General features: G+C 46.6%; 1 protein-coding gene across 2 annotated transcripts in view; it reads right to left on the reverse strand.

The window, feature by feature from the left end:
• Positions 1-881: 881 nt before the first annotated feature.
• The window catches only part of LOC142557441 (uncharacterized), a 122,381-nt gene continuing 97,268 nt past the window's right edge, over positions 882-25,994 (reverse strand). For both annotated transcript variants that reach the window (XM_075669291.1, XM_075669290.1), the window contains 3 exons: positions 16,189-16,302; positions 14,130-14,441; positions 882-9,289 (listed from right to left, as the gene is read on the reverse strand). In XM_075669291.1, the coding sequence (XP_075525406.1) occupies positions 8,302-9,289; positions 14,130-14,441; positions 16,189-16,259 (1,371 nt within the window). In that variant the 5' untranslated portion in view covers positions 16,260-16,302 and the 3' untranslated portion in view covers positions 882-8,301. The remainder of the gene's footprint in view (positions 9,290-14,129; positions 14,442-16,188; positions 16,303-25,994) is intronic.

Genomic DNA, 25,994 nt, shown 5'->3' on the forward strand with positions numbered 1-25,994 from the left:
ACTTGCTGAATGTTGTGTTGAACAACGCAGCGCCAGTGCGTTGTTTACTAATAGGGGTAACTTTTTAAGCCGAATCGAACAGTGCCGCAAACGAATCGAATCAAATTGAATATCGAGGACTCTTTGAAGTGTTTTCAAATAGCCAACTGCCGTTATCACCATTATTATAAAATAATTTTGACATTATATAGTAAATTCGCAATGGTGGGAAGTTTCTGTCATTATAGAGAACACTGAGAAGCACGGTGGTTTAGAGGCACTTTATTCACACCTCAAGACTGATTGGTGAGGACCAGCCGCGGTGGCTTTGCGGCTATGGTGTTGCGCTGCTGAGCACGAGGTTGCGGGATCGAATTGCTGCCGCGGCGGCTGCATTTAGATGAGGGCGAAATGTAAAAGTGCCTGTGCCTCGTGCACTGGGGCACGTTAAAGATCTGGTGGTCAAAATTAATCCGGAGTCTGCGGCGTGCCTCATAAACAAATCGTGGTTTTGGCACGTAAAGCCCCACAGTCTCATTTTTGATTGGTAAGTGAGAATGGCAGCGGTTTAGCTGAAGAACTCTGGCTCGCAGCTGAGCGCTGCAGCGCGCCTCGCTACATAAGTTGCCCTGCTTTATGTCTACTATGGCTACTGGTATGAAATCTGTCGCTTTTCTTTTCTCCAATATTATGCTTGAACGAGCTCAGTTTGGCGTTTTAGAATATTTGTAAAATATGAGAAAAAAACATTCGTATTTGCAAATATTGAGCATTCGATTTGAAAACGAAATAAAGTAGGGGATCATTTGATTCGACATTCGAAAGCTTCGAATGTTCGCAGGCCCCTATTTACAATTGATCGGGAGAGAAAGACAAGTGGTCGAAAGGAAGGACACCACGAGTAACGCGACTGTTGACAATGTATTTTTCTTCTCTCGTTCGTACACTGCGTGACGGATTCGGTTGATGATGTGCAAAAAGGTTTTCTTTTCCTGGATATACATGACTAAAACACGTGCCTGACAACAAAGTTAGGACAAAAACGCACATGGACCACCACTCACAGCGTTTGATCACTTCAATGCATTCGCGAACATCATGTGTATATACTGAGGCCGGAGGTGCGGCATTATACATTGTAAAAACCTGCGACGTGGCTTTCAAGTGGGTCAGTCGTTTTCACGCCCATCCTGCCTACGTACAAACAGTTGTGAAACACATTTATTGTAAACTCTTGTTTGTATTTGCGCATGGTAAAATGTACTGACCGCGGTAGGAATGAAAGACGAATACCACTTCACCTATGTGTTTCACTCTAGCAGTATTTCGCCGACCAATATGTAAATGAAGCCTGAGCTTGAATTCGTAAAGAGCTTTCCTTTCGTAAAAACCGCCATCAGCCTTCGGCCCCCACTGAGTTTCTTCATTATGGTTTTTAACGGATGACTGTCCTTAGCAATCGCTCCTGCAATAGCTCTAGAATACATGCCCTGTTTCGAAAATAAATCCCAGTGGACTTCGATACTAGTAAAAGCGGCACACTGTGAAAGACCGTGTTTTAGTGCCATATTTCATAACGTTATTTTTTTATTACTTTTGTCGTATGCTAACTCATTTACAAAATAATTGGGCAAGACCATGAAAATTAAGGCACCCCTGTTGGCAGTAAAGTAGTTCTCTAATTGGTAATAAGGTCTGAAGTAAAATGATGCCGAAGATTTATGCCTCAAGGCCTTTTCTTTACTGCTGTCATTGAAAAACAAAGTAGTTGCAACAAAAAGCCGTAGAATCAATCGCAAGAGCAAATTCATAGACACGTGTAGATTGTATGAACATTACGCAATGAGTTTTGCAGGTTCCATAAATAATTCAGGCGTGCTGTTACAATGTCCAACGCGTGTGCCTACTTTGTGTAGGCTGACGCTCTGCTGAAGGGAATGACGTCATTTGTGGCAGCTCGAATACAGTGTTTAAGCTTATCGAAGAAAAGGACTTGGTCGCAGGCTACAAAAGCAGTTTTAATACCAGTGTTGTCGTGGCGTCGTCCCTCACGTCCGCGATAAGGGGTGCTTTAAACGTGGTGGCTATGACGCATTTGTTTCCACCAGAACCACTTCTGGCGCATGCAGCCCGCGAAAGTATAGCCTTCGAGATTTCTTTATGTTGCTTAGAGGCAATCGTCACTGAGGCGTGTATTTTAAAACCACGTGTACTGCTGCCGTGCTTTCGGCAAACATTATGTACTATGAAAAATGGTGGTGCCTTATCGCGATATTGGTTATTACTGTGTTTATGATGTGAACCTATCGTGGTATGACCTTTTGCAATAAGATTTTGTTGCCCTTTAGGCAAACATAAGCATTCCTATGTCATTTGGGCATTGTGAGAGGATGACATCACTGTGCAATTTTCTAGTCACAGCATGATGCTTAAGCAGGACCCGCTTCTTCTCTTGTACCGTCAAACGTCTTCCCAACACTTTGCACATGGATGGTACTATCAACGACATGAACATCGGTTGGACGTGGATCACAGCATGTTTTAAAAGGCAGAGGATGAAGTAACACTTGGGGCATTCTTTATGTGCTAAAGGCAAGGCGCACTGCGTCCTTATATTGCTAAAGGGTGTGTGTTGAGGCTTTTGTGCATTGAAAACATGTGCGAGATGCCCACCAAAAGAAAGGAAGGCGGAACAGACATATGTACAAATGTAAGATGTCATCTGGGTTACGTGGATAAGTGGATTATACAACCAAGTTTATGCGCTGTGAGGTGAAAACTACAGTGTTCATCAGAAGAGACGACAAGACGATGCGGATCAGATGCGACTTCTGTTCTCGACTCCATTTAGGACAGGCAAGTTCAATCAAACACACACACAGACACACAAATACACACGCACACGCACACGCACACACACACTGGGAAATGACAAACAGTACGAATTACAGGGAAAACTCTTACGTCATGTTCAGTTTTGCCTAGACTATTTTTTCAGCACGCAGTTTCCAGCTGACATCATTGCACAGACTACAGCAAACTCCTTGAGGATTCTCGGAAATTAGTTTCCTAAAGAGAGTTACGCCCTTTCCGAATGTCCTTCAGCAAAGAAGTATTCAAAGCTTTTTCTTCATAAGAACTAAACGATGTAACATTGTCGAGTGAACTTATTGAGAGATTAACAGCCGAGAGCAGTGTCTTAGGCACACAGTAACAGAGAATTGGGAACAGACACAGACGGGGTGCTTGGTTGAAGCTTCGAATTCGGGCACGTGCCTTGTGCGTATTCTTTGAATGAACAACAAAAATATTATATGCTGTAATTCACATTTCCAAGACATGCAGGCAAATTACTGAGCGGTTGTGAAATATATTTTTACATGCAGTGAACCACTAACGCACTCTTTCTTAAAACGCAAACGTTAGATCTCGTTAATATACTCTGTAAGCTTCTCAATTTTTGTGATCTTACAAAGCAGCTTTGTAAAAAATTTAGTGAGTCTTCAGTGTGAATTGATCATGAAAGAGTGCCCCAAGAATATCTCTTTTGACATAGATGGTTTTTCTAATTTTGCAAGGCGTTCTTTATGTAAAGTAGTTTCTTACCTGCCCGTGTGCTCCGATTTGTATCTCCAACGACCAATCGGGATGCGGGCGACATTGCCGTTATGTATAGAATTTCCTACGTTCCATGATTACAAACCTAAAATGTAGCACCGGGTCTGAGTGTTTTCTTTGCCCCGTGTGTCTTTTGAACACAAATTAGACCATCTTGGCGACCAACGGTAACACGCTTTTGTAGCGTACTGGGATGCTGTTTTGAAATAAGATAGGCAGTCAAAGTCTTACAATGCTGCCCTGTGGTATGAAAATTGATCGATTACCTGTAGCGAAAAACTTTGGCTTAAGTCATTAACTTGGCAAGCTGTCTGATTGGGCTAGTCGGTGATTCGGTATCGTCACTTTACATTGACAGCATTTTCAACACGGTACTGTGCTGTTTTTAAATAGGAATGTTTTTCAATATATCTGTCACAGCTACGATAAGGGTTTCTTTTTTTTTTCAATATTCTGCTGGTAAATTATTAAAGGGGGAGGAGCCATGTCAGGCAATGACGCCGTTTGTTCCACGTCTGTTTATTCGAAGTATAAGAAACTGATTTAACCTAAAAAAATCGAGCTTTGTGCTTGTCCCTCACCAACTAAAAGCTTCTCTCGTGCTTCAGGTTGTCTGCCACCTGAATCCGAAAAAGTTGGGCGTGGAGTGAACAAGTCATTCTCCGGATACAAAAGTGTTCACTTGTACTAGGCCTTAACTACGGGACGAAACATGCACCTAATTTACAGCTTCGAGCTAGAGAGGTACCAGTCCTCCTATAAAAACATACCGACGCTTCTCTAGAGGCACTGGAAATGTCTAAATATCTGCCGTTACCGGTATTGCTGGTGTACAGGTGACCACTAAGTTCTCCTAAGATATTTCGCACGTCGAAGACACGTGGCATGAACTGAGCACAAAGGCAAATTAAAACACTGCGTAATACGTTTAAACATTGTCTACGCAGCTAAACTAACTACAGCGTGGAGAAGCATAGGACACGGGAAGAATGACACACACGGCACTGACGAACTTGCGTGCGTTTGGTTGCTAAGCAGCGGCGGCTTCTTTTGCGAAGTGATCGCATCTGGGCAGACGACCGTGAGCTGACAGATGAATTCGTCTGTTCCGTGAGAGAGCACAGACGATTCACGCCACTTTTTCTTTTACCGTGGACTGGCTCTCAGCTGGGTGAAGCTGCAGTTACAAAGCATCGCGCTGGGAATTGGGCCTCGCGAAGTCACTTGGGGCGCGGAACTTTCTAGATTCCTACGCCCTGTCAAATAGACGGGGGAATGCAGCGCTCGGGAAGGCTGGTTCGGGAGGACCACACCTGTCGTAGGTAGAAAAATAAACAGAATTCTGGTAGAAACCATCGATAATGTTCATCACAGACAGCGTCCTCGTCTTTAAATTTCGCTGGAATTTCGATGAGCGCTATTCCGCATAAAACATTTTGCGCCTAAATGACGAAGCAAGGACAAATGCTCCATGCATCCGGGAAGAGAGTGGAGCGATACGCAGTGACTCTACCACGTGACCATAGCACATGACCCGGGCTACCCTGGGCTACACTGCCTGCGGGATCGGCCCGCATCGCTCGACGAAGAACCGACCGACTAGACGTGCAGAACCTGGAAGAGGAAGGCATAGAAATCTTGTCTTGAATTAACAAAATTGGGCGCTTCAATGTAGATATTTGCTTAACTGAGGATATTTATGCATCGTATTTTGTTTCACTACTCAATTTCGCAGAGAACAAAAACAGTCACCGGCACACCTCTATGGGTGGTACAGAACGAACGTTCCTCATTTGCTCGGGTTAAAACACTCAGTGACGCCTAATCTCCCTTTGCGCCTCACCACATGTCTCGGCCAGCTGTTCTTATATCAGAGACGCCATTACGAATCAACTACTACGGGAAGTAGGTGAAGTGGCAAAAGCTTTCAATTAGGAAAAGGACTTCTGTACTAGTAAACGGAACAGCTGAATTCGTCGGGCACTGCCTGCTCATCTACATATGAAGTTGATAATCGTAACAAACTGGAATTTTTAGGCGCCGTTCTAAAGTTTATCTATGCATACTCCGAAGAAACCGTCGTTGCTTAGCAACCACTTGCACACTTTTGGTCAGCGTGGTGTGCGACTCTCTCTCTCTCTCTCTCTCTGCGTCCTCGTCCTGCGCGCTGTGCTTATTTTTGTTATGAATTATCAGATCACCAATGTTTCTACCCTTTTAATCCTCCCACCTCCGAGGCTCCATGAAGCTCTATGAGGCACCACGCATCCTGAGCCTACACACATTGACAAGAGGGCACTGACATGTACGTACTACACGGACTTGGATATGTTACCATTGAGCGGCTGTATATCTAGGATATTTAGTTCTAACGTCGGCAATGTAATTCCTAACCGCTAGAAGGTCACTGTGATAAAGAAATGAAAAACTCCAATGCGACACCTTACCTTCTATAGAATAGGAAAAAGAAACTGCTCGTGAACTCTCGGTTCTTTGTACATTCTTTGTTTGAAAGACATCGTTACCCTCTCCTACTTGTCGCTATTTCTAAACTCTGTCCATGTCTGTTCATGTCTACAACGCAATCTTGGACGCATGGCAAATGTGGAATTTAAATATGAAATAGCGAGATGCTTAAAGATGTTGAAAAATTACGCAGTTGAGATCCGTGACTTCAGCTTTCGTCTCGTCATTTCCGCCGTATCTTGAAGTGGTCATTCTTGTATAAGAGATATCGATTATCCATGGGAGAAAGCTACATCTCGGGCAGGGGCAAGTTACTGGAATGCTGCGAGCTGAGTTTGTTTTGTTGGCGATATGATTAGTCATATGAAAAATACATGGTTTGATTATCATGTCCTCTCGACCTTGTCGAGGCTTTCTTGTGCTTTCTGATTCCATCCTTGCGTCAAAAATCCTTGTCTGAAGTGCCTGACCTGATCATACGATCTCGTTTCAATAATGCTTTGCAACACTTCTTTGAACTCTAGACAAAAAAGTACTTTTCTTTAGTGACTCTCGCTTCGACAATACCTTCCCTTTGGATTATCTACAATGAGCTTGCACATTATGAGCACTGTTTATGGGAACACTTAAAGGTGAAGTTATTCACATGTCTACCGCATTTCGTTATGCGCCAATAGCTGTGACGCTTAGGTGACATGACATTAGAAGACATATTTTTTGCCGTTTATAGTACTTCATCCGAGCACCAGTCAATAGGTTTTTGTCACTACAACTTTCTTTCTCTACAACTTTGGCGAGCACTCGGTGATGTTTCAATTGCCAGATCCAAAAGCCTCATTCTTGAACGCAGCTCACCTAATCACGTTAATGTATTGAGCACCAACCTACCATATGTCGATATCAGGTTCACGAAACTGGAGCTCAAGGTGCCTCAGAACGCAACGTATCATGCAGGAAATAATATATGTGCAACAATGATTCTGGCAAAATGTGCCTAAATTTCTAAGGGCAATAAGATTGGGGACGTCATTGTACGTGTGATAAAAAGCTACAGCTATTTTCTTTGGACAGACGACAAGAACGTTCCGAGTCTGACATACGACACATCAGCGAAATGATTCACATTTTGATACACTCGTGCTAGTGATAGACATGACACTAACATGGTGGCAAGACAGAGAGACAGAGCGCTAAAAGTAATTCTGCGCCAAGTAGAACGCACACTGAAACAGTTTTACGACGGCTCGTCGCTGCAAACTGTCTTTGTGGCAGAGTTTGCGAAACCGTGCACAGATAGACCACGGGATGCATCGGAGGGCAGCACCATCACACAAACTCGTTGCTACTGTGCTTTTTGGCAGATGTGCAGTGTGAACTGGCTCTCGGGCGATGTGCTTGAAGCAAGTATGCCATGTGGGCAAAGTCCGACATAAATAGTCGCACACTTCACATCACCCACAAGAAGAGGGCCGGTTGTATGCTGTGGAATCCAGCTCAGAGCCTTGCTCACTTGTGGCGTGTTTGATATCCACATGCTCTCTGCGGATGTTGGGCGTTTAGAGCTATACGTTAACCATGTGCCTATGTGTCTATCTTCTGTCCCGTTTAAGAAGTACGCTTACCAGTATTCTTTTTGTAAGAGTTGAATTCGTTTCAAGGTGGACATTTGAGGTTAGCAGAATGTAGCAGAACGGTCAGGAAACGTACTTGTATATCTGCAGATTCCAAATATGGCTGAAAATGCGCAATGATGTGTTTCTCGAGATAGCTTTTCGTCGTAACAACTAATTCTTCATAGGCATCCATGACATTGACATCTGTCGGTGGTGCGCTCGTTTTGATTCGGTTGTCCCTGTTTTACTCTGTGCTGGTCGAACAAATTCCTATTGACGACCGACTGTGTCGTGAAGTATAAAGAACTAACAAACGTGCTGGCAGAACATCGCCTGGTATCCGCCTCTTTCGGAGATTTTTCTGTCTCTTCTGCCTGTCATCCTGCCCTTCGTAACAACCAATCGACCGCACGTTTGTTCGCTTCAGATAGAACTAAAACTACATGTTCAGTCCTAGCATTTATCTGATGAACCGTACATTGAATTTCGTAACTTTTATCATTTTAAACGACATTTGCATCTCCGTGCCTGATTCCAAAGCCCACAACCGAGCAAGTTGCGAAATAACATATGTTCTTTTCGCGCGTGTCACGTGGAACCGTGGCGAGCCGTTAACTATCGGCATCTAAGCGTCGGTCGAGCCAAACGAGTGGGCGTCGAGTGCTTGTTGCCTCGTGAATGGGTGCCGTTTCATGGTCGCCGACTTGGTCGCCGTCAGGACGGAACCTCTACTCGTGCTCGCCTCACTGTGGCTGTGACGCGGGCTCGTCGACGCCGCCGTCGACGTGCGACGCAGGGAGGCCTCCGATTTCCGGGGCGTTGACGTCCGCGACTTTCGGGGCGACGTGTCCGACTCGGTCGAGCAGTAGCTGTCACCGGATCCCACTTCACTTTTTGACAGTTTCCTGCTCGAAGCAGCGGAGGACCTGCTTCCTTTCCTACTTCCAGTAGCCGGCGGTGAGATGGCGTTGTGGTGGTGGTGCTTCTTTGTCTTGTCCTTCACCTTGAGCGTGACCGCACCTTCTGGAAAGTAGACGTCCATGGCCATGGAGCCGTGCGAGGACGTCGACTGGGCCGGGTGGCCTTCGCCGAGACCCGTCGGTGTCTCGAGGACCGGAGGCGAGGCGCAGTCCACGGACACGACCTTGCGGTAGTCGTGCGGTGACACGTTGAACGGCCTCGGTCTCAAGAGCTGAGGGTTGGCCGGGGGCTTCAGAAAACACTCTCGCTCGGCCTCTTCGCGCTTCTTGAGCGGAGACGTGGGCTCGCGGAAGGTCGGCGATCCGGCACCGCCGCAGGCCAGTCCGAGCCCAACGACGTTCGGGTCGGACTGGCACCGGTGCAACTTTTCGCGGGGGCTTCCCGCTGGCGAGCCTTCGGTGGCGCCACCTCCGCACGTCGCGCCCCCGACTGTCGCGCCACCTGGCAGTCGCCCGGACTCGAAGCTGCTCTGAAGGTTCCTGCTGAAGCTGATGAGCGCGCTGGTGACAGCCGACCGGTCAGCCTCGGTTACGGTCGAGTCGTGACGTGTGCTGGGCAGGAACCGCTCCCAGGAGGCGTCGCTCGCGCTGGTGCCTTGGCAGCTGATCTCGGGCCTAGGGGCGACGTACGACCTGCGGTTTGTGAAAGCAAATGTGAGCCAGCTATGTCCATGTGCTTAAGCAGAAACGACGTTGCTACCCTCGAACCCGTATGCTCTCGCAGAGGCCACCAAATCCTATGCTGAAATTACTCTACAAGGAGACGAGATACGTATACCCGCCTCTCCGACCTCGACCGAGTGCAAGCCACCATGATTCGCAGACTGCAGACCGATTCAGTTATCAGTCATTCTAGGCGTTATTTAATCACTGGTGGGGAGTACGACCCCGTCTGTACTAAGTGCGACCACGGAGTCTTCGCCACTCGGGCACACATTATCTGGGTATGCGAGGGTAAACCTGCCCCACAATCATTTTTGCCAGCTCCCTCCGAGGAGGACGGCAACCAGCTGCTGACAAGAGCGACAAGAAAACACAACTGCCACTCGTCTCGTGGGGCCAAGGCGTCGCCCCCACCTGAGAGCCACACTAGGCTTTCCTGCCCTAACGTCCAACCCTGCAGTGGCAAATAAAGTTGTTTTTCTCTCTCTTGCTACCCTCGATTTGAATGGATGTTTGTTTTCAGGATATTGGAAGTCATTTTTTCGTTCGAAAATATTTCGATGTGGTTCGAAGGCTAATATGAAGAAAAAGCTAGCTACTGCAAGGACGAAAAACATTTCTCGAGTATATCGCCTGTAGTTACAAAATGGCTCTTGAGCTACGATTTGTTCGAAAGAGGAAATGCCAACCAATGCTGATGCTGTACATATTGTTACGAGCCGCCTCCTTGGACTAACGAAGAAGACGACAATCACCAGGACGTTGTGCGTGTTGCTCCATCTTGGCTAGCTCTGTAAATAGGCGATATATAAATCGTGCCTTGCCCGTCATCTCTTTTACGCCCCGTCACATCATTAACGAATACAGCCCGTCAGTGGCAAACAGCCTTCACTAACTAAGCTTTGTGAATTCGGGCCCAGAAACCTTTTAAAAATGCATAAATAGATGCATATTATGGTTCTAAAGATCACTACTGAGCCTAAGGAAACAGAGCTAATTTTCGCATTTCGATAGCCGCACACATTTTCTTGGTATTACGTGCCGACGACATCCATCGCTCATTGAACTAATAATTTAGGAAGCACGAGATCACTACGATAGAAGCCAGTCACGCATGCAGCGAAGAACTTAAAGCAGCTTATGGTACAGGCAGAGCTACGAATTTTAAATTTTACGTGGTAGAGAAGATGACTAGCACGCACTTATACCTTAATAAAGGGAAAATCAGACATCCACCCGTTCGTAGCAATTGCTACAAAGGAAACCCATACGGGTTCCTTGCTGGTTTCCGCAGAAATACTACGTCAAAGAACTTATACCTGTGCGTATTACGCGAGCCATAGGAGGGTACTGAACGAGCCGTGTTTCTGCATCAGTAACATAGTCGAATTCGCAGTGATCAGTGTGTGCGCCTCTAACAATGAAGTCGGTAGTTTTTCCGCCTGAGTGCGTCTATATAAATCGAGTGAAGCAGACAGCTTTAATGACGGGTTCCAATCGCTTCGCGAAAGTATACTGGTTGTGCATTGAAGCAGGACTACTTTAATGATAGGTCTGCATCACTTCGTATTAGTTCACTGGCTGAGTGCGGATTACCGTGCGTCGTAATGACGGAAAGAAAGTGCACGCGCATTTCGATCCTATTTGAATCTGCAATCGTACTGCAATAACTTATGAGATCAAAGTGAAACAGAACGCATTGCTATACGCAATTCTATACTACACTCTGAGTACTTAATTAACTATGCATTGCATAAGTTTCAGTGTTGCTTTAGCTTTTCGCATGAAGCATGATCTACACGCAGGACGACGCAAAGATTGTCGTCGGGCTGTCCTTAAGAGGCCGAACTGTAGAAGAAGTCGGCAGGAATTCACTCGGACACATGGCCAAGGCGGCACAGCCCCATGTTTTGTTTTCTGATGGGAGAAAAGGCTGTCAGAATAAACGAACCCTCTTGACTGGCTAACAGTAAGAACAGCGTAACCCCCACCTATAACTATGATATTTCTTTTTAGTCTTGTATGGATGCTATGAATACTTGCAGTGCTTAGTCAAACACGATGGACTTCTACATGTTACGCACTACAACGCCGGGTAAACTGTCATCAGCAAAACGAAATGTAAGCATAGAGACAAAAAAGGGATGCCATGTCGTCCGCCGCCTTCCAATGTCGCACCTTGAACTGCAAGAACACAATCTCAACATATGATCCCTGAAGTATATTCATTTCGTGCCTCAATGTGGTTCGAGCAAATTTGCCAAAAGTGAGATTTACATGGTGAGAAAATGTGACAACGGGGAGGTTGGAAGTGCTGCTTGCTGGGACAGTTGCTTTTGATACTTGAGAAAAAGCAGGAAAAAAATGAGACGCAAACATGAAGGAAAGAACTGACACCACAAAGCTTGTTCAGAGTTGTGATGTCTGTTCTTTCCTTTGTGTTTGCGTCAAATTATTTTGCTGTTTTTCTCAGTGGGAGGTTAGCTATTGAAAAAATTCGCCGATGATTACGATACTCCCTAACGCAAAATTTGAGCGCAGCTGTCTACGTGTTTTCCTTTCGCAATGTATTGGCCGGCGCGGACAATCTGTCTCGTGCGGCACGTTGCAAACGGAGCCAAGTGTGGCGCGAGTGCCTCGCTAATCGGGAGATCGCCAGAGGCAGCGCTTGGGTGACGCGTGGCCGCGATTCACAGCAGCAGCAGCCGCCGCCGCAGACAGACCTACGCTCATGCAGAGCTTTGTGTCCATATATAGTATCGTTGGACGCGCTCACCGCATGCCATCTGTGAACAACAACGCGCGCAACAGGTAGGTGCGACGTTGACGACGTGTCACAACACCACGCGACCACTCTCCAAATAGGCGAGTGACCAAACCAATATCTAAGGAAACGAAAAAGAAATCTTTGCTCTATTCCGTGCAAAGGTTCCGGGTCCTGCTCTCCCAGTGGACAAGCCCACATCTATATTCACAGGACTTCTGCTCACAGAACTAGAGCAAGTGGGGTAAGACTATGACTACATGACGCGCACTAACAAGAATGAACAAGATACCGTACCTCTCTCGTTCTTGCCACACGTTAAAACGCGCAAGGCTGCTGTCACATGACTTCGCGCTCAGCACAGTGTATACTCACACAAAAGATTCTGTAGTCGTTGACGACTTAGGATGCTTTATACTCAGTCCAACTCCGATGTCCCCTAATCAAATACGCGTGAAATTCAAAAATGCTTTCCTAAAATAACCCATGTGCCGAGTTTAATGAAATTCGATGCATTTTTGAGAGAAAAGTCAAGTTTTAATGCCTGTTGGAAGTGAAATTTTGGTTCAGGGCCTGAATTCTTTTGCAGTGATTAAAAAACTATATAAAAAACATGGAAGCCCGAAGTTTAAAAATTTGTACCTCTACATCAAAAACAGATTTCGCTGTTCTGTAAACTGAATCCATTAGAGCGACGAAAACGGACAAATTTGGTATATAAATTTATAGCTTACGCGAATTTGTTAACATGTTTACAGGGGTTTTGCAAAAGCAACGGTCACATAAAGAACAGGTTATAAAATATCAATATGTATTAATAAATGCAATATACGGAATTCTGATTTTAATTTTCACTGCTGAGTTAGAGATGTACGGCTTCATATCTACGCTTTCTGAAAATTTATGATTTTCGAAAATTTTATTAACAAATCGACGGCCTAAAAATCATCTTCCATCAGCCGCTACATTTATTTTTTTTTAAATACAGCAAACCTCACCAAATTTGGAACAGTGGTTGCCGAGAAAAACAATTTCTCCGTTCCCATGTATTTAGATAGGAGGCCCCGAGCTAAGTCTTCCTCTGAAAATGCAGTGAAAGATTCTGTGCTACCGAGCTAAAATGAAAAAATAATGAAAAAATAATCAAAGAAAAAAACCTTCTACAGATATGTGCAAGCCAATTGCACTTGCTCGTTCCCGAACACGTCTTGACGGATGCGAACCTCCTGTAACACCGAAGTCTTTCCGCAACTATGTTTCGGAGCGTGATGGCACCAAGGCCAGAGGCAGTACGGGTTGGTCAAAACACGTTGGCGGGTCAGTTGGTTAGAATCCACGATATAGTGTATAAGCGCAACTGAACGAGGGCGTAGAAAGAAACAGATACACAGAGGCAGCGCATCACTTTCAACTATACGTTTTATTTTCGCACGCATCGATAAATATATACCGTACGAGCGGAAGCAAACGTGACAGGAGAAAAAAGAAAGAACGTATGTTGGCCAAACCGGCAGATGCATCAATGAGAGATTAAAATAGCATCAGTGTAACATCACTAGGGTAATCTCGGGACATTTGGGTATTCAATGCCGAGATTGTTCCTGCAAACCCATGCTTGAAAGTACTTCCATTCTCTCTAGGGCTCTAAGCAGGATGACGAAGGAGATGGTGGAAGCCTACGAAATTGCAAAATTACAGGAAAGGTGCGTGAGCAAGCCTTCAGTGTCGCAATCTGAAATGGAGACAGTTACTCAGTTTATCTTTGTAACCATTGCAGTGTATGTTTTCACTATGCCTTGCACACGGGTACGGTTCATCGATATGCACCACTGAATGTTGTTCTTTCCTGTCACGTTTGTTTCCGCTCGTACGGTATATATACGTCGATGTGTGCGAAAATAAACTCTATAGTTGAAAGTGAAGCGCTGTCTCTGTGTACCTGTTTGTTTCTACGTCCTCGTTCAGTCGCGCTTATGCACTCTATCACGGGCTGTTCGCCGAGTAGAGATGGCAGAGAGGAGTCGGCGGAAGTATTGTGCGCCTCACCTGCTCCTCTTGAACCAGGCCGAGACGAGCTTGGCGGAAGACGACGAGGTGTCCCGCGCCTCGAAGGTCATCACGCAGGTGGCGACGATGATGAAGCCGCCCAGGCCCATGACCAGGGGCCCCAGGTAGGTGAGGCTGTCCAGGTGCCGGTCGCGGTGTTCGTTCTTCACGCGAACGGTGCTGTTGCCTCGCCGCTCCTCGACGGTCGACAGGTGGTCCGAGTAGAATCCCACGGTGGCCATCGAGGCGCCGATAACGATGAGCACCAGGCCTGTGGTCATCGCCTTGCACGCTGCCCACAGGCATTGCTCGCTCACCTGCGCCCGGGAACCGCCGCACTCGGGATGTTTCGGACACCGTCGAAGTCACTCAAAGGAGGAAAAACACTCCGAATCCGTTTAGAATGATCACGCGTCCTTCGAAAACTATACATTTGCCCATTTCCCGTTGAGAATTCGATTACTAGCAGACATAACGAAGGTACAACTACCGTTTCTCAAATTCCGCGCCAAAACACCAGCGCCCACACGTCAGTGTGACGTCACGGTTTCTCGGGGTAGTTTTCTCTTATCCGGACAGTTTTGACCTCGTTTCGATGCAGCAGGTGATCTTAATCTCGCTGATTTTGGTCTACGGCACATTTAACATACGAGGTAGTACACTTTTGACAAAGGAAGCGTTCCTTACGTTTGCGGGCGTTTGCGAAGTTGCGGCATAGCGTCCACCGTGGCTCCCATTTCACGGGGCGGGATTGCGGCTGTTAAACATGGCTACGACTGCGAGTGGCGAGGCACTGCAACCTAGCTGCACATGCTCCAAAGCAAATATGTGGCTCTAGCGTCCTCCAGTAGATGGCGCCGAATGTGACGTCATCGCAGCGCTACAGCGCTCCTGACAAGCCGTGACTGGGGCTGTACATCTTCGTAACCGATTGCGAAAGGATCGTGGACCGGGAAATACAGCCATTCTACGCTAATTCTTTTGATTTTCAAAAAAAAAAAAAAACGCTTTGTCAGTGAGAAACGGTGAGTGGCGCCCCGCCAGACGGCATAACAAAAATCGGCCCGTCTGGTACGGCGGACCATAGGAAGGGGTTAGAATCGAACGAAAAGAATCTCTATACATCATGCCGGTTCTATTCTATGCGAAGAGCCTTTAGGTATATTCAGTTTCCAACACCGCGGTTGTACAGACGTCTAACCGCTTACCTAGAGCCCTGAAGTGCTGCGCAGTGAGACGAAGAAAGCGACGTTGTTGCCTTCCTGCTTGGTTTAAAGAAACCACGTTGACGAGCAATGGCAGTAACGTGGGCGCATACATAAGCCTTGAGCGTGGTGTGCTGCGCCTAATTAGATGATTTGGTGTCACTTTTTAATTTGCTTGTCAGCTCCGTGCTCGAGGCCTCTTGGTAACATTGTTTCGAGCTGGGCCCTTCAGCGCACGGCACCATCGCAAGCAGCGCAAAGCATCGAATGACGGGAAGATGGGTGTGTATGCTTAGCGGAAAGAGGTACATGAATGAATTCTGAGAATTTGCGTACCGAAACTGCGATTTGATTATGAGGTACGCCTTAGTGGGGGACCCTGGATTAATTTTGGCCACCGCGGCATCTTTAGCGCGCACATGACACGGGTGTATTTTGCATTCCCCCCCCCCCCCCCCGCCCCCATAGAAATGCGGCCGCCGTGGCAGCCGCAATTTGATCCCGCGACCTCGTTCTTATCAGCGCAGCACTACAAGCCACTAAGCAACCATGGCGGGTGACTTCGACCCACTCGCCCAAATCGCTATCCACATTCAGTTGGTGCATGTTTTCTAGAATTAAAAGAAACTGTAAACACGGTAGACATTCTACACGGTAAAGTTTTCCATTTTGTACCGTGTTCACCGCTGCTTCTTTTTTTTTTCCTTTTAGATTGGGCGTATACCAACAGGTTGAGCTCTGCGTTAAGCGAGCTTTGTCCCATCGTGTTGCTTTTCTTTGCGTACCATGTCGACTACTGCTTTATTTTCGTAATTATTTGTTACAGGTAAGCGTCGGGACATCTGCGCGACCACCTCACCTTTCCACGGCCAGCCGCATCTCCTGCCCACAGAGAGGCTGGTTGCTGCTGTCGCAGGCCACTCATGCCGAGACCGGCCGTGTCACGCCACCATCCCTAAGTCTGAGTCCTGCGATGGAGACAAAAGAGGAGAGGCCTTGTTGACAAACGAACAAACAAACAGGGTTTTGTTGTATCCACGCGGGTTCGACAGAGATTCTGCATGGCGCGGACTCCTTCCCCAGGAAATTTCATTTCTAAAGGAAGCTGTGCGTCTGGCCGAGAGAAGCCCGCGCCCGTTTGCACGCATGGTCGGTAATAACCGGCGTGTCAGCGTGGTTTTGAACCTCCGCCCTCCCCGCAGCCTAAGTACACACTCAACCACGAGGCCATGGCTGCGGCAGTAGTAGTAGTAGTAGTAGTAGTATAGGAGCCTTAGCGGGCTGTAAGAGCGACTGTGGAAAAAGTGTATGTAGTGTAACAAATCCGCTTAGTATAGGGTGCGCGAATATTCAAAACTTCCTAATAACGAATCGAATATCGTTAGGTTCAATTCGATCGTCGAATTGACTACAGAGCTGAAATTCGGGCTAGCCTGGTTGTTCACCATCGTCAAATAACAGCCCACATTTATATTTAATTTAATAAATATAATATATCATTTTTAAAGCGGTTTACACCTGGTGGGTAAGCAGCTTTTCCTTGACGAGAAGAAAGAAGATAAATAGTGCGTTGTGCTACTTCACCCCTCCTCCCCCCCCCCCCCCTTTCTGATCTGATCTGAATTTACACAGAGAGCTTTTCAGGTGCCGAAAATACGACTCGTACATTAGAATGCTTAGCTTTTGTCTGGTGAACCGTGAATGCTGTGTACCGCGTACCATTATACTGCGGAAAAGTGGATATCAGTCAAACCGGGCGATGTTTGAACTCTAGATTATCCGAGCCCAAGTACAGTGCAGAGAACCACAAGTAAGGCTATCTGGCCCATCACTGTGTGTGATGGGCCAGGCAAGAGAAATTATCGAAGCAGATCTGATTGACATTTCGCGCTGTATTTTGACGATCGTCGAATCGAAATGTCGATATATTTAAATACGAATAACTTTCGAATAGTCGTCGAATATTTAGAATTGCCAGCTGTGCACAGTCAAGCATTTTGTTGGAGCAAAAATTTTGCAAATTCAGTTCCTCCAGCCATGTAGTAGAGACATAAAAACTTGGAGGACGCTTAAGCTTTGCCTTTAAGAATGGAATAAGATAGCATTGATAGATCCCTGACTGATTCTCACGCTTCCCGGCAACTGCAGCGTACGTAACCGTAATGTTTACGGGAAACGCTGGCTGCGAATGCTATGCACGAAGGCGGGCTTTCTGGTAGAACGTTGGCCGCGATGCGGCGGAGGCGAGCGCCATCTGGAGGTGTTGCAAGGAACCAGGCGCACCCTCCGTGGCCTACAAGATAATCGCGCGCCGGCGGGCGCAAGTGGCGGACGCCGTGGCTGGTCTGTGAATGGTAGAAACGCTGGAAAAGGGGTTTGAGTTATCGCGTAAGATAATTATGTTTTCTCGTATATTGAAGCTACAATCCGACTCTATCATGTCTGTAGGTTGTGTGTAAGTCGTACTTCGCGGTTTTTCTACCTATTTTACCTTGGGAAATTAATGAGTTCAGTAGCTTCCTTGCGCCACACGGAGCGCCTGGATATGCGTAGTTCGATAAGCTTTCTACCGAACGACGTCCGACGCTGAACGCCGGACGCCGAGGCCGCATTTTCTGCGACACAGGGCCGCTAACGCCATCGCGTTAAAACACGAGACGCTACGCAGTGCTGCTCCCTACGTCACTGAGGGAGCCAGACTTTTACGGCAGCACCGATATCATTTTGCACTGACCAATAGTGACCCCAGCCTCAAGTTTGCCGCGAGACGCCAGCGCCGCTCGTTCTCCTGGCGAAGTGCCACGCCACCATCTATCAGCGTGAGTGCCACGGACCGCCGATTGCCATCCGCAGAATCAAGTAGGTCACAAATGTCAGTTTGCCGTTTTCTTGAATGCTTGCTATTATTTGCGGTAACGCTCTTACTTGTAGCTTGTAGCTCAGTCGTGACAGTTTGCTCTTGAGAATATTGCCGGTACTCTACTTCCACGTGTTTTGAGTGACGCACTGAGCACCAGCTGACTTGCGCGTGCGACGCGCATTGTACTTTCTCGCGTTTGTTTGACAGCGCGCGCGAGCTGCTCGGACAAGGGTCTTGTTCGGTAACTTTTTTGTAGCAGCAAACTGCGAGCAGTTGAGGGCTTTAGCACAGGCGCGTCATAAGGGAGCCCATTTGTCAAGCGAACACGGACCGTGCCATGCGACATCTCGACTCCACGAGTTGTGTTGCGAGAGAAAAGCAGCGGCCGTCTGAAGCTCTTCGGCTGCTTTAGCTTTCGGTCGTTCTCTAATACCGATGCAACGACGGCATGTACGATCGTGATCAAGCCTGATCCGGATGAAAGTTTTTGATCGCTGTCAGGAATGGTCGCTGCTGCACGGTCCAACAATCTGGATCGAGTTGGGATGTGTCTTAAAGTTTGAAGTTTATTACAGCGAAGCTGTTAGCCTCTAGTTGGTCGGTATTTTTCGCGGTGTCATCTTCAAAGAAAAACAAAACCCCCTTCAGCGATTAAAAAACAAATCTTCAGCTGTTTAAACGAAACGTGCACACATTCTTTATCAGGCATGCAGCACACAGCACAGCATTTCTTTCGATAAAGAACAAGCACAAAACGAGAATCGAAACCACATCATTCAGGATAAGGCGCTCCTGATAACAACGCGAAGTACGCAGGGCTCCCCGCATAGGTTTCCCAGTAAAGATAACTGTTTCACAAGCTGCCGCGGCGACGGCAGCGACGTGGGGAGTAGCCTCAATAGCCTGTCGTACGGGGGCGAATCAGAACGTCTGTGCTCATAGTTTGCTTTAACCAAATTACGGCTGTAAATGCGAAATCAACATATCCACTCCCAGCGTTGGACGTTTCTTGGAGCAGCTAGGACTTATCTCCCGATAGCTCCGCGACACGGCGCTGCTGTCAGTTGTTGAAGATGGCTGTTGTCCTTCACACGTCCACGGCGTACGAGCAATGAAGTGTGGTTCGTTTTCTATGGAGCAAGGGATGAATGGCCACCGAAATCTCCAGGGAAATGCAGCCCACGTATGGGTAAAGGTGTCGCGCTTTGAGATGTGTGAGGTGGCGGTCTTGCGAGTTCGCGAAAGGCCGTCACGACTTGCACGACAATGAGCGTTCGGGGAGGCAATGTGAGGCCACATGCGGCAATCGGAAGCGCCGGCAAGCTCCGGTCATTTCACTGGGAGAGTCCGGACCACCCACCATACATTCCGGACCTCGCTCCTGGCGATTTTCACGGTTTGGGTCCTCCGAAGAAGTTCCTGGCAGGACAGCGATTCGTGTGCAACGATGAGGCCAAGACAGCAGTCCGGCCGTACTTCCGCAGTCACCCGGACGGATTCTACCACAGGGGCACCTAAAATATAGTGCTGCGACGGGACAAATGTCTTAAGCGGTGTGGGGACTATGTGGGAAAATATTGTAAGGTACGTAGAATAGTACGTATATTTGTAATTACTTGTGTGTACCTTATTTTGGCTAATAAAAAATATAGGCAAAGACTTTCTGATTCGCCCTCGTATAAAATATAAGCGGCCTAACAGCTGATTTCATAATTGTTGCAGCACTGCTATGAGTAGGCAACAAATAGTTTGGACTCCCAAGGAGCAGCCTGAATGCGAGGGACGGAAAGGGGAAAGCAAACGGCAGTAAGACCAGTGGCGGCCTGTTGCCGCTGGTCGTATTGCAGTGGAATTCCAACGCAAGGGAAGTCCGCACGTCCACATACTGCTGTGGCTGAATAATGCGCCGAATTAGGTGGAATTGAGCAGTGAAGCACTGCATACCTTTCTCAGCAGCTGTAGTGGTAGTTTTCAACAGCTTCGAGGGGCATCCACTTTCGCAGGGCCGGGATGTCGAGCCAATTTTTTTTTTTTCACGAAATTGATTAAATGAATACAACCGTGTGTAGACACTGTGTGGCGCATAGCCAAAGGCTAGTTGTGGGACCCCAGAGACAAAAATGCAATTGGCAGTAATCGAGGTTATTAACATCACATACACTGAAATGTCGGCTTGGGCTCCCTCAGCGCGATGATGCAGAGGACAGCCTGAGGTCGCGATCGACTGGATCCAGATTGTGCGCAATCGTGGTCGGAAGTGCCCGTGTTAGAAGCGCTCGATCCGGATCGGACTCGATCGTTATCCAAAGTGCCTTCGCGACAGGTGTACCAATTCGTCACTTGTTTAGGGACCGCACGGGGGTTCGAGTCGTTGAGTCGTGCCACGCAAAGCTAAACAGCGTTTCTCTCGGTACTTCCCAGGGCCGCTTTCCACACAAGTTTGATCACGCTTTTCTTAATTAACCCTTTCAGACGCCACTTTAACCGGTTGATTGAAAACTTGCTTTCACCACATCTCTCGCATCTTCGGAATCATAGAAAGTGCACAGCTGCAGAAAATATTAAGAATTTTCAATTGTTTGGTGAGTTTTGTCAAGTTTACAGAATTTCGACTCTATGCGAAAACACGCTAGAGGAACATCACATATGAGAACATAAACTATTTCGTATTTTAAAAGGTTTGAAAAGCACTTATCCAGCCACTTCAAAATTAGGCCTAGTGCGTGACATTGCGAAAAACAACGAAAGAAGTGAACCCGCTACATACAACATGCTGACACAGCAAGAACGCCCAACCGTCTACCTTCCCACTCATTTTGCTAAAACATTCTACACATTATTCGAAATTGCAGCACAGTTCCAATAGTAAGTGTTTCAAGATGTATGCAACACATTTTAAATGTGATTATTTTCATCAGTGCTTTTGCTGTTGATGCACTATCTTGTTGTAAACAATTGTGTAGGCAGCGTCTAAAAGGGTTAAGTCGTTGGTGACTCCTCTTCCTCTTCCTACGTTTTCGTTTTTAATATGCAGTGACATTGCATCGCATCACTCCACTCGTTGCACCAGCGCGCGGCTGCTACGGGCTGAAGCTACGTGACCCACACGTCTCCTTTAAGAGGAAGCTTTAGCTCGGGCCCAACTCCCACGCGGCCTATTCAAATACATGGGAAACGCAAGAACGTTTTTCTGAGATAACCCCTGGACCGATTTTAATGAAGTGTGTTGCATTTGAAAGGGAAAGTTAAATTCTAGTGACTGTTGGAAGAGGAATATCGATTTAGAGCCTGCATTTTGTTAAAAATATTTTCAAAAATTTGAAAGTTTGAAAAGTATAGAAGCTCTAGGCTTACAAATTAATAGCTATGCATCAAGAACAGACATCGCGGTTCTGTAAGGGCATCCACTAGATAATTGAAAGCAGACAAATTTGATGTGTCATTTTTTATCTTAAAGGAATTTGTTACGTTGTGTACGAGGGTTCCGCAAAAGCTGTATTTCCATGTTACTTAGTTTTTTTTAGATTCGTCTGCAGCGTATCAATTTTTTCCGCTTTAGTTGTACTATTAGATGCAATTCACGTAATTGTGATATCATTTTTCATTGCCGAGTTAGAATTGTAAGCTTGATAGTATCGTATTCTGAATATTTTCGGTTTTTGCCACTTTTTAATAAAGAACTGACGACCTAAATCAAGAATTCGAAACCAACAGTCACTAGATTTTAAGATTTTTCTTTTAAACGCGACGCGCACCTCGTCAAATTTGGTGCAGGTGTTGCAGAGAAAAAAGAATTCTCCTTCTACATGTATTCAGATAGGAGCACCCGACCAGAAGCTTCCTCTTCCCAATGAATCCCAGTTACACGCGAGAGCTTCCACCACTTAATGCGGGACAGGGATGAAAAACTTGGCGTTCCATTTTTTTTTTTGCACTTCCTGCCCCGAAATTTGTAGTATCTCGCGCGTCGGTGGCGGCCTTTCATGCTTTCTATGCTGTTGTGGCACCGACCGGTCGTGTTGTGCGATCAAATTCACGGGCGACATGGTCGGGTAACATCTGCTGCCGTACACAACACAGCTACGCGACCGCGTGCGCGCGTGCGTGCGTGCTTGTGCTGGCGACTTTTTCATTCGCTCCCGCGAGAGGCGCTGTTGAGCCGCGTCCATCCTATGAAGAACGACTGATGAATATGCAAGAAAATAAACGGGCTGGGAGAGTGTTCAGGTATCTGTACAGGAAAAAGGATTCACAGTGGAGGAAAAGAAGTAGGAAGCTTACCAGCAAGTATGCGGCCTGTGGGGTCGGCAACACAGGAACAAAGAACACGAAGCGGAAAGTCAGAGAGGCTGAAATATTCTCATGGGTGGCGGCAATGGAAAAGAAACCTGCCACGAGTAACTACTTAAGAGAAAAAAACGAAACTAGGAAAGAAACAATTTATGATACCTCAAAGGGAAGCTCATTACTTTTCGAAGCGAGATCGGGATGCCTCAGAACACGCACCTATAAAGCGAGATATAAGGAAGAAGAAGCATGTGCTTGGGCTGCTGTAAAGCTAGGGAAACGATGGGGCATGTTTTATTAGAATGTGACGATGTCTGCCCAGCGGTCGATTTAAGCCCCACTGGCCTCCTTGAAGCCGTTGGGTTCAGCGAGAGCAGGGGCAAAGTAAACATGTCCGCAATAGAAATTAGTAAGAGGCGAGTGGAAGATTGGTGGAAGAAAAGTGGGGAAACGACAAAAAACAGAGACGTACAAAAGCAAAGTTCGCAATAGCGGATCAGAAAATTTGGTTGTGGGAGTTCATAGTGTTTTTCTTTTCTTTTTTAATCTAGGTAGGGCATTAGGCAGTACAATAGCAAGAGCTTGGTGGCAAAACCCACCGCCCTGTTCCAATGGGGACGCTCATAACATCCATCTATCCACCCGTAGCGTCGTTTAGCTCCGATTCGGGAACCTATACGAGCCCCGGATGTGTGAATAAATTGCTCGTTGGCGTGTAGTGTTCCACTTATGCTTTTGATATACCAATGATTTATCGCTTGCAATGTAATGACCAAGTTGCGAACGTTGTGAACACACTATAGGACGTGAACATCGTATTGTAGTGATGGTGAAAACGGCTCCTTTTTATTCGGAAACTATTCGAAAAGTTTTCTGCAACCCGTTCGATTCGCTCGTGGTGCTATTCGATTCGCATTCGATTCGGTCTCGAACACTACTATTCCCAAACCCCCATACTGGCGCTTGGCCTTCGAGATAAGAACGCAGGGAGGTGAGAATAAAAAGATACCGGCAAACGAGTTCAGCGAAAAACCGCGAGGTGGAGCAAGGTTCAAGGAAAGGAAAAAAAATTATATCAACGTAACAGTAGCCCGAAGCTACGAAGGTAAAAACAGGCTTCACAGCAAGAAAGCTTTGCAGTCATAGAAAATGTAGTATTGGTCTGGGAATCTAACCAAAGACCAACGCCTTCGCGAGGCGTTGTCTCCTTTGTACCTCCGTGCTATGATCTCGAGTGTATGACAATTTTTTTTTCTTTTCATAAAACGACTCCGAATTTCACTGAAGAAGTCTGCATTGTCATTGTCGTCGCCAATGTTGCCGTCAACCCAATTACGGGAAGGAAACTAACGTAAATATACCTGGTAGCAAGGCTTCCACAGAAACACAGATATTCAAAACATGGTGGTTCATCGGAGGATGGATGGATGGATGTTATGAGCGACCCCCTTCCACCAATGTTCCAATTACCTCTTACTAATCTCTATTGAGGACATATTTACTTTTTCCCTGCTCTCGCTGAACGCAAGGGCTTCAAGGAGGCCAGTGGTGCCAAAATCGACCGCTAGGCAGATGTCTTCACATTCTAATGAAACATGCTCCATCGTTTCCCTAGCTTTACCGCAGAATGAACATGCTTCTTCCTCCTTCTTATATCTCGCTTTATAAGCGCGTGTTATAAGGCATCGCGATCTCGCTTCGAAAAGTAATGAGCTTCCCTTTAAGTTATATTAAATTCTTTCTTCCCTGATTTCGTTTTTTTCCTCTTAAGTAGTTAGTCATGGCAGGTTTCCTTTCCATTGCTGCCACCCACGAGATTATTTCAGCCTCTGTGACTTCCCGCTTGATTTTTTTTGTTGTTGCTCTGTTGCTCACCCTACAGGCCGCATACTTGCTGGTAAGTTTTTTAGTTTTTTTCATGGGACTTAGCGCCATCTGTGTCACCAGGGAACACTCCCACTAGAAAAAAAAATAAATGAAATAAAGTGATGCCACATTCGTGAAAAAAAATGAAGCGGCGTCATTTTAGTTGTCAAAGGCGCGAAATTTATTTTCGTGGCCTGCCATTAGGGCAGTATCTTAAGATGTCGCTCAAGTCGAGCGTTTAGCGCTGAAAACGACGCAGTGAAGCACCAGTCGCGCTGGTGTCGCAACACCCCCAGAAAAATAACTTTGGGCGTTCAGTGCTGGTCGCGTCGGCGGACTTGGGCCAAGCCCGTCGGCTACCGCAGCCGAACGAATGCAGCTAAGTAAAAAATTACATCGCGGTCGTTACTCACTTCTTCTGACTGAACACGTTACCCAGGATGAAACACACCTTGTAGGCGAAAGGCCACCAGGACTCAAATGAACGTTGACAATCAAAACAACACATATGAAGGAGCGTATAGTGACAGGTGAACTTTGAGCGGGCCTTTTTGCATACTACACGAGCTGCATACACGCTTAAGAGGAAGCTTTAGCTCGGGCCTAACTCCGACGCGGCCTATTCAAATACATGTAAAATTCAGAAGCGCTTTTCTGAGATAGCCCCTGGACCGATCTTAATGAAATTTGTTGCATTTGAGAGAGAAAGGTAAATTCTAGTGACTGTTGGAAGCGGAATTACTATTTAGGGCCTGGATTTTGTTAAAAGAATTGTCAAAAATTCGGAAGTGCGAAACAATTGAAGCATAAAGTTTAGAAATTAGCAGCTCAAATCAAAAATTCGAAACCAACAGTCACTAGATTGTTGCATTTAAAATTTTCTTTTAAATGCAACAAACCTCGTCAAATTTGGTGCAGTGGTTGCCGAGAAAAATGAATTCTCCTTTTACATGTATGTATATAGGAGCACTCCGAGCGAAAGCTTCCTCTTAAAGGCGGGAAATGTGATCGTCTGTCTGTCTGTCTTGTCTGTGTCTGTCTGTCTTGTCTGTGTCTGTCTGTCTGTCTGTCTGTCTGTCTGTCTGTCTGTCTGTCTGTCTGTCTGTCTGTCTGTCTGTCTGTCTGTCTGTCTGTCTCTGTCTGTCTCTGTCTGTCTCTGTCTGTCTGTCTGTCTGTCTGTCTGTCTGTCTGTCTGTCTGTCTGTCTGTCTGTCTGTCTGTCTGTCTGTCGCAACTCTTATTGGCGGCCGCTCGATCAAAATGAGAACCAGTACTTCCGACGCATCTGCTGCGTAGCGACTCTGACAGATCATGGCCTCTTCGCATCCTCCTAGCGCGAACTGTTAGTCAAATCATTGTATGAAATTCTATGGTTAGCCATACCGCCATGGTTCAACCGGAACGCGGGGACATCGGTAATGCGTCAAAACGAGCAGTTCGTCGCCGCTTTCGAGATCAGGTGTAAAATTAGCAACTGCCGGCCTAATGCTTCCTCTTACTATGCCATGTCGTAAGCAGTCTGACTGACATGCCGTCATTAACAGCGGCATCAGGGGTAACAGAAATTGATGGATGAAGTAACGGCAAAACAGATGCGATTCGACTAGCAGACAAATTTGCGTGTCCAGATAACTGGAATACGCTTATA

Source organism: Dermacentor variabilis, chromosome 9 (assembly GCF_050947875.1).
Source record: "Dermacentor variabilis isolate Ectoservices chromosome 9, ASM5094787v1, whole genome shotgun sequence".
NCBI lineage: Eukaryota > Metazoa > Arthropoda > Arachnida > Ixodida > Ixodidae > Dermacentor > Dermacentor variabilis.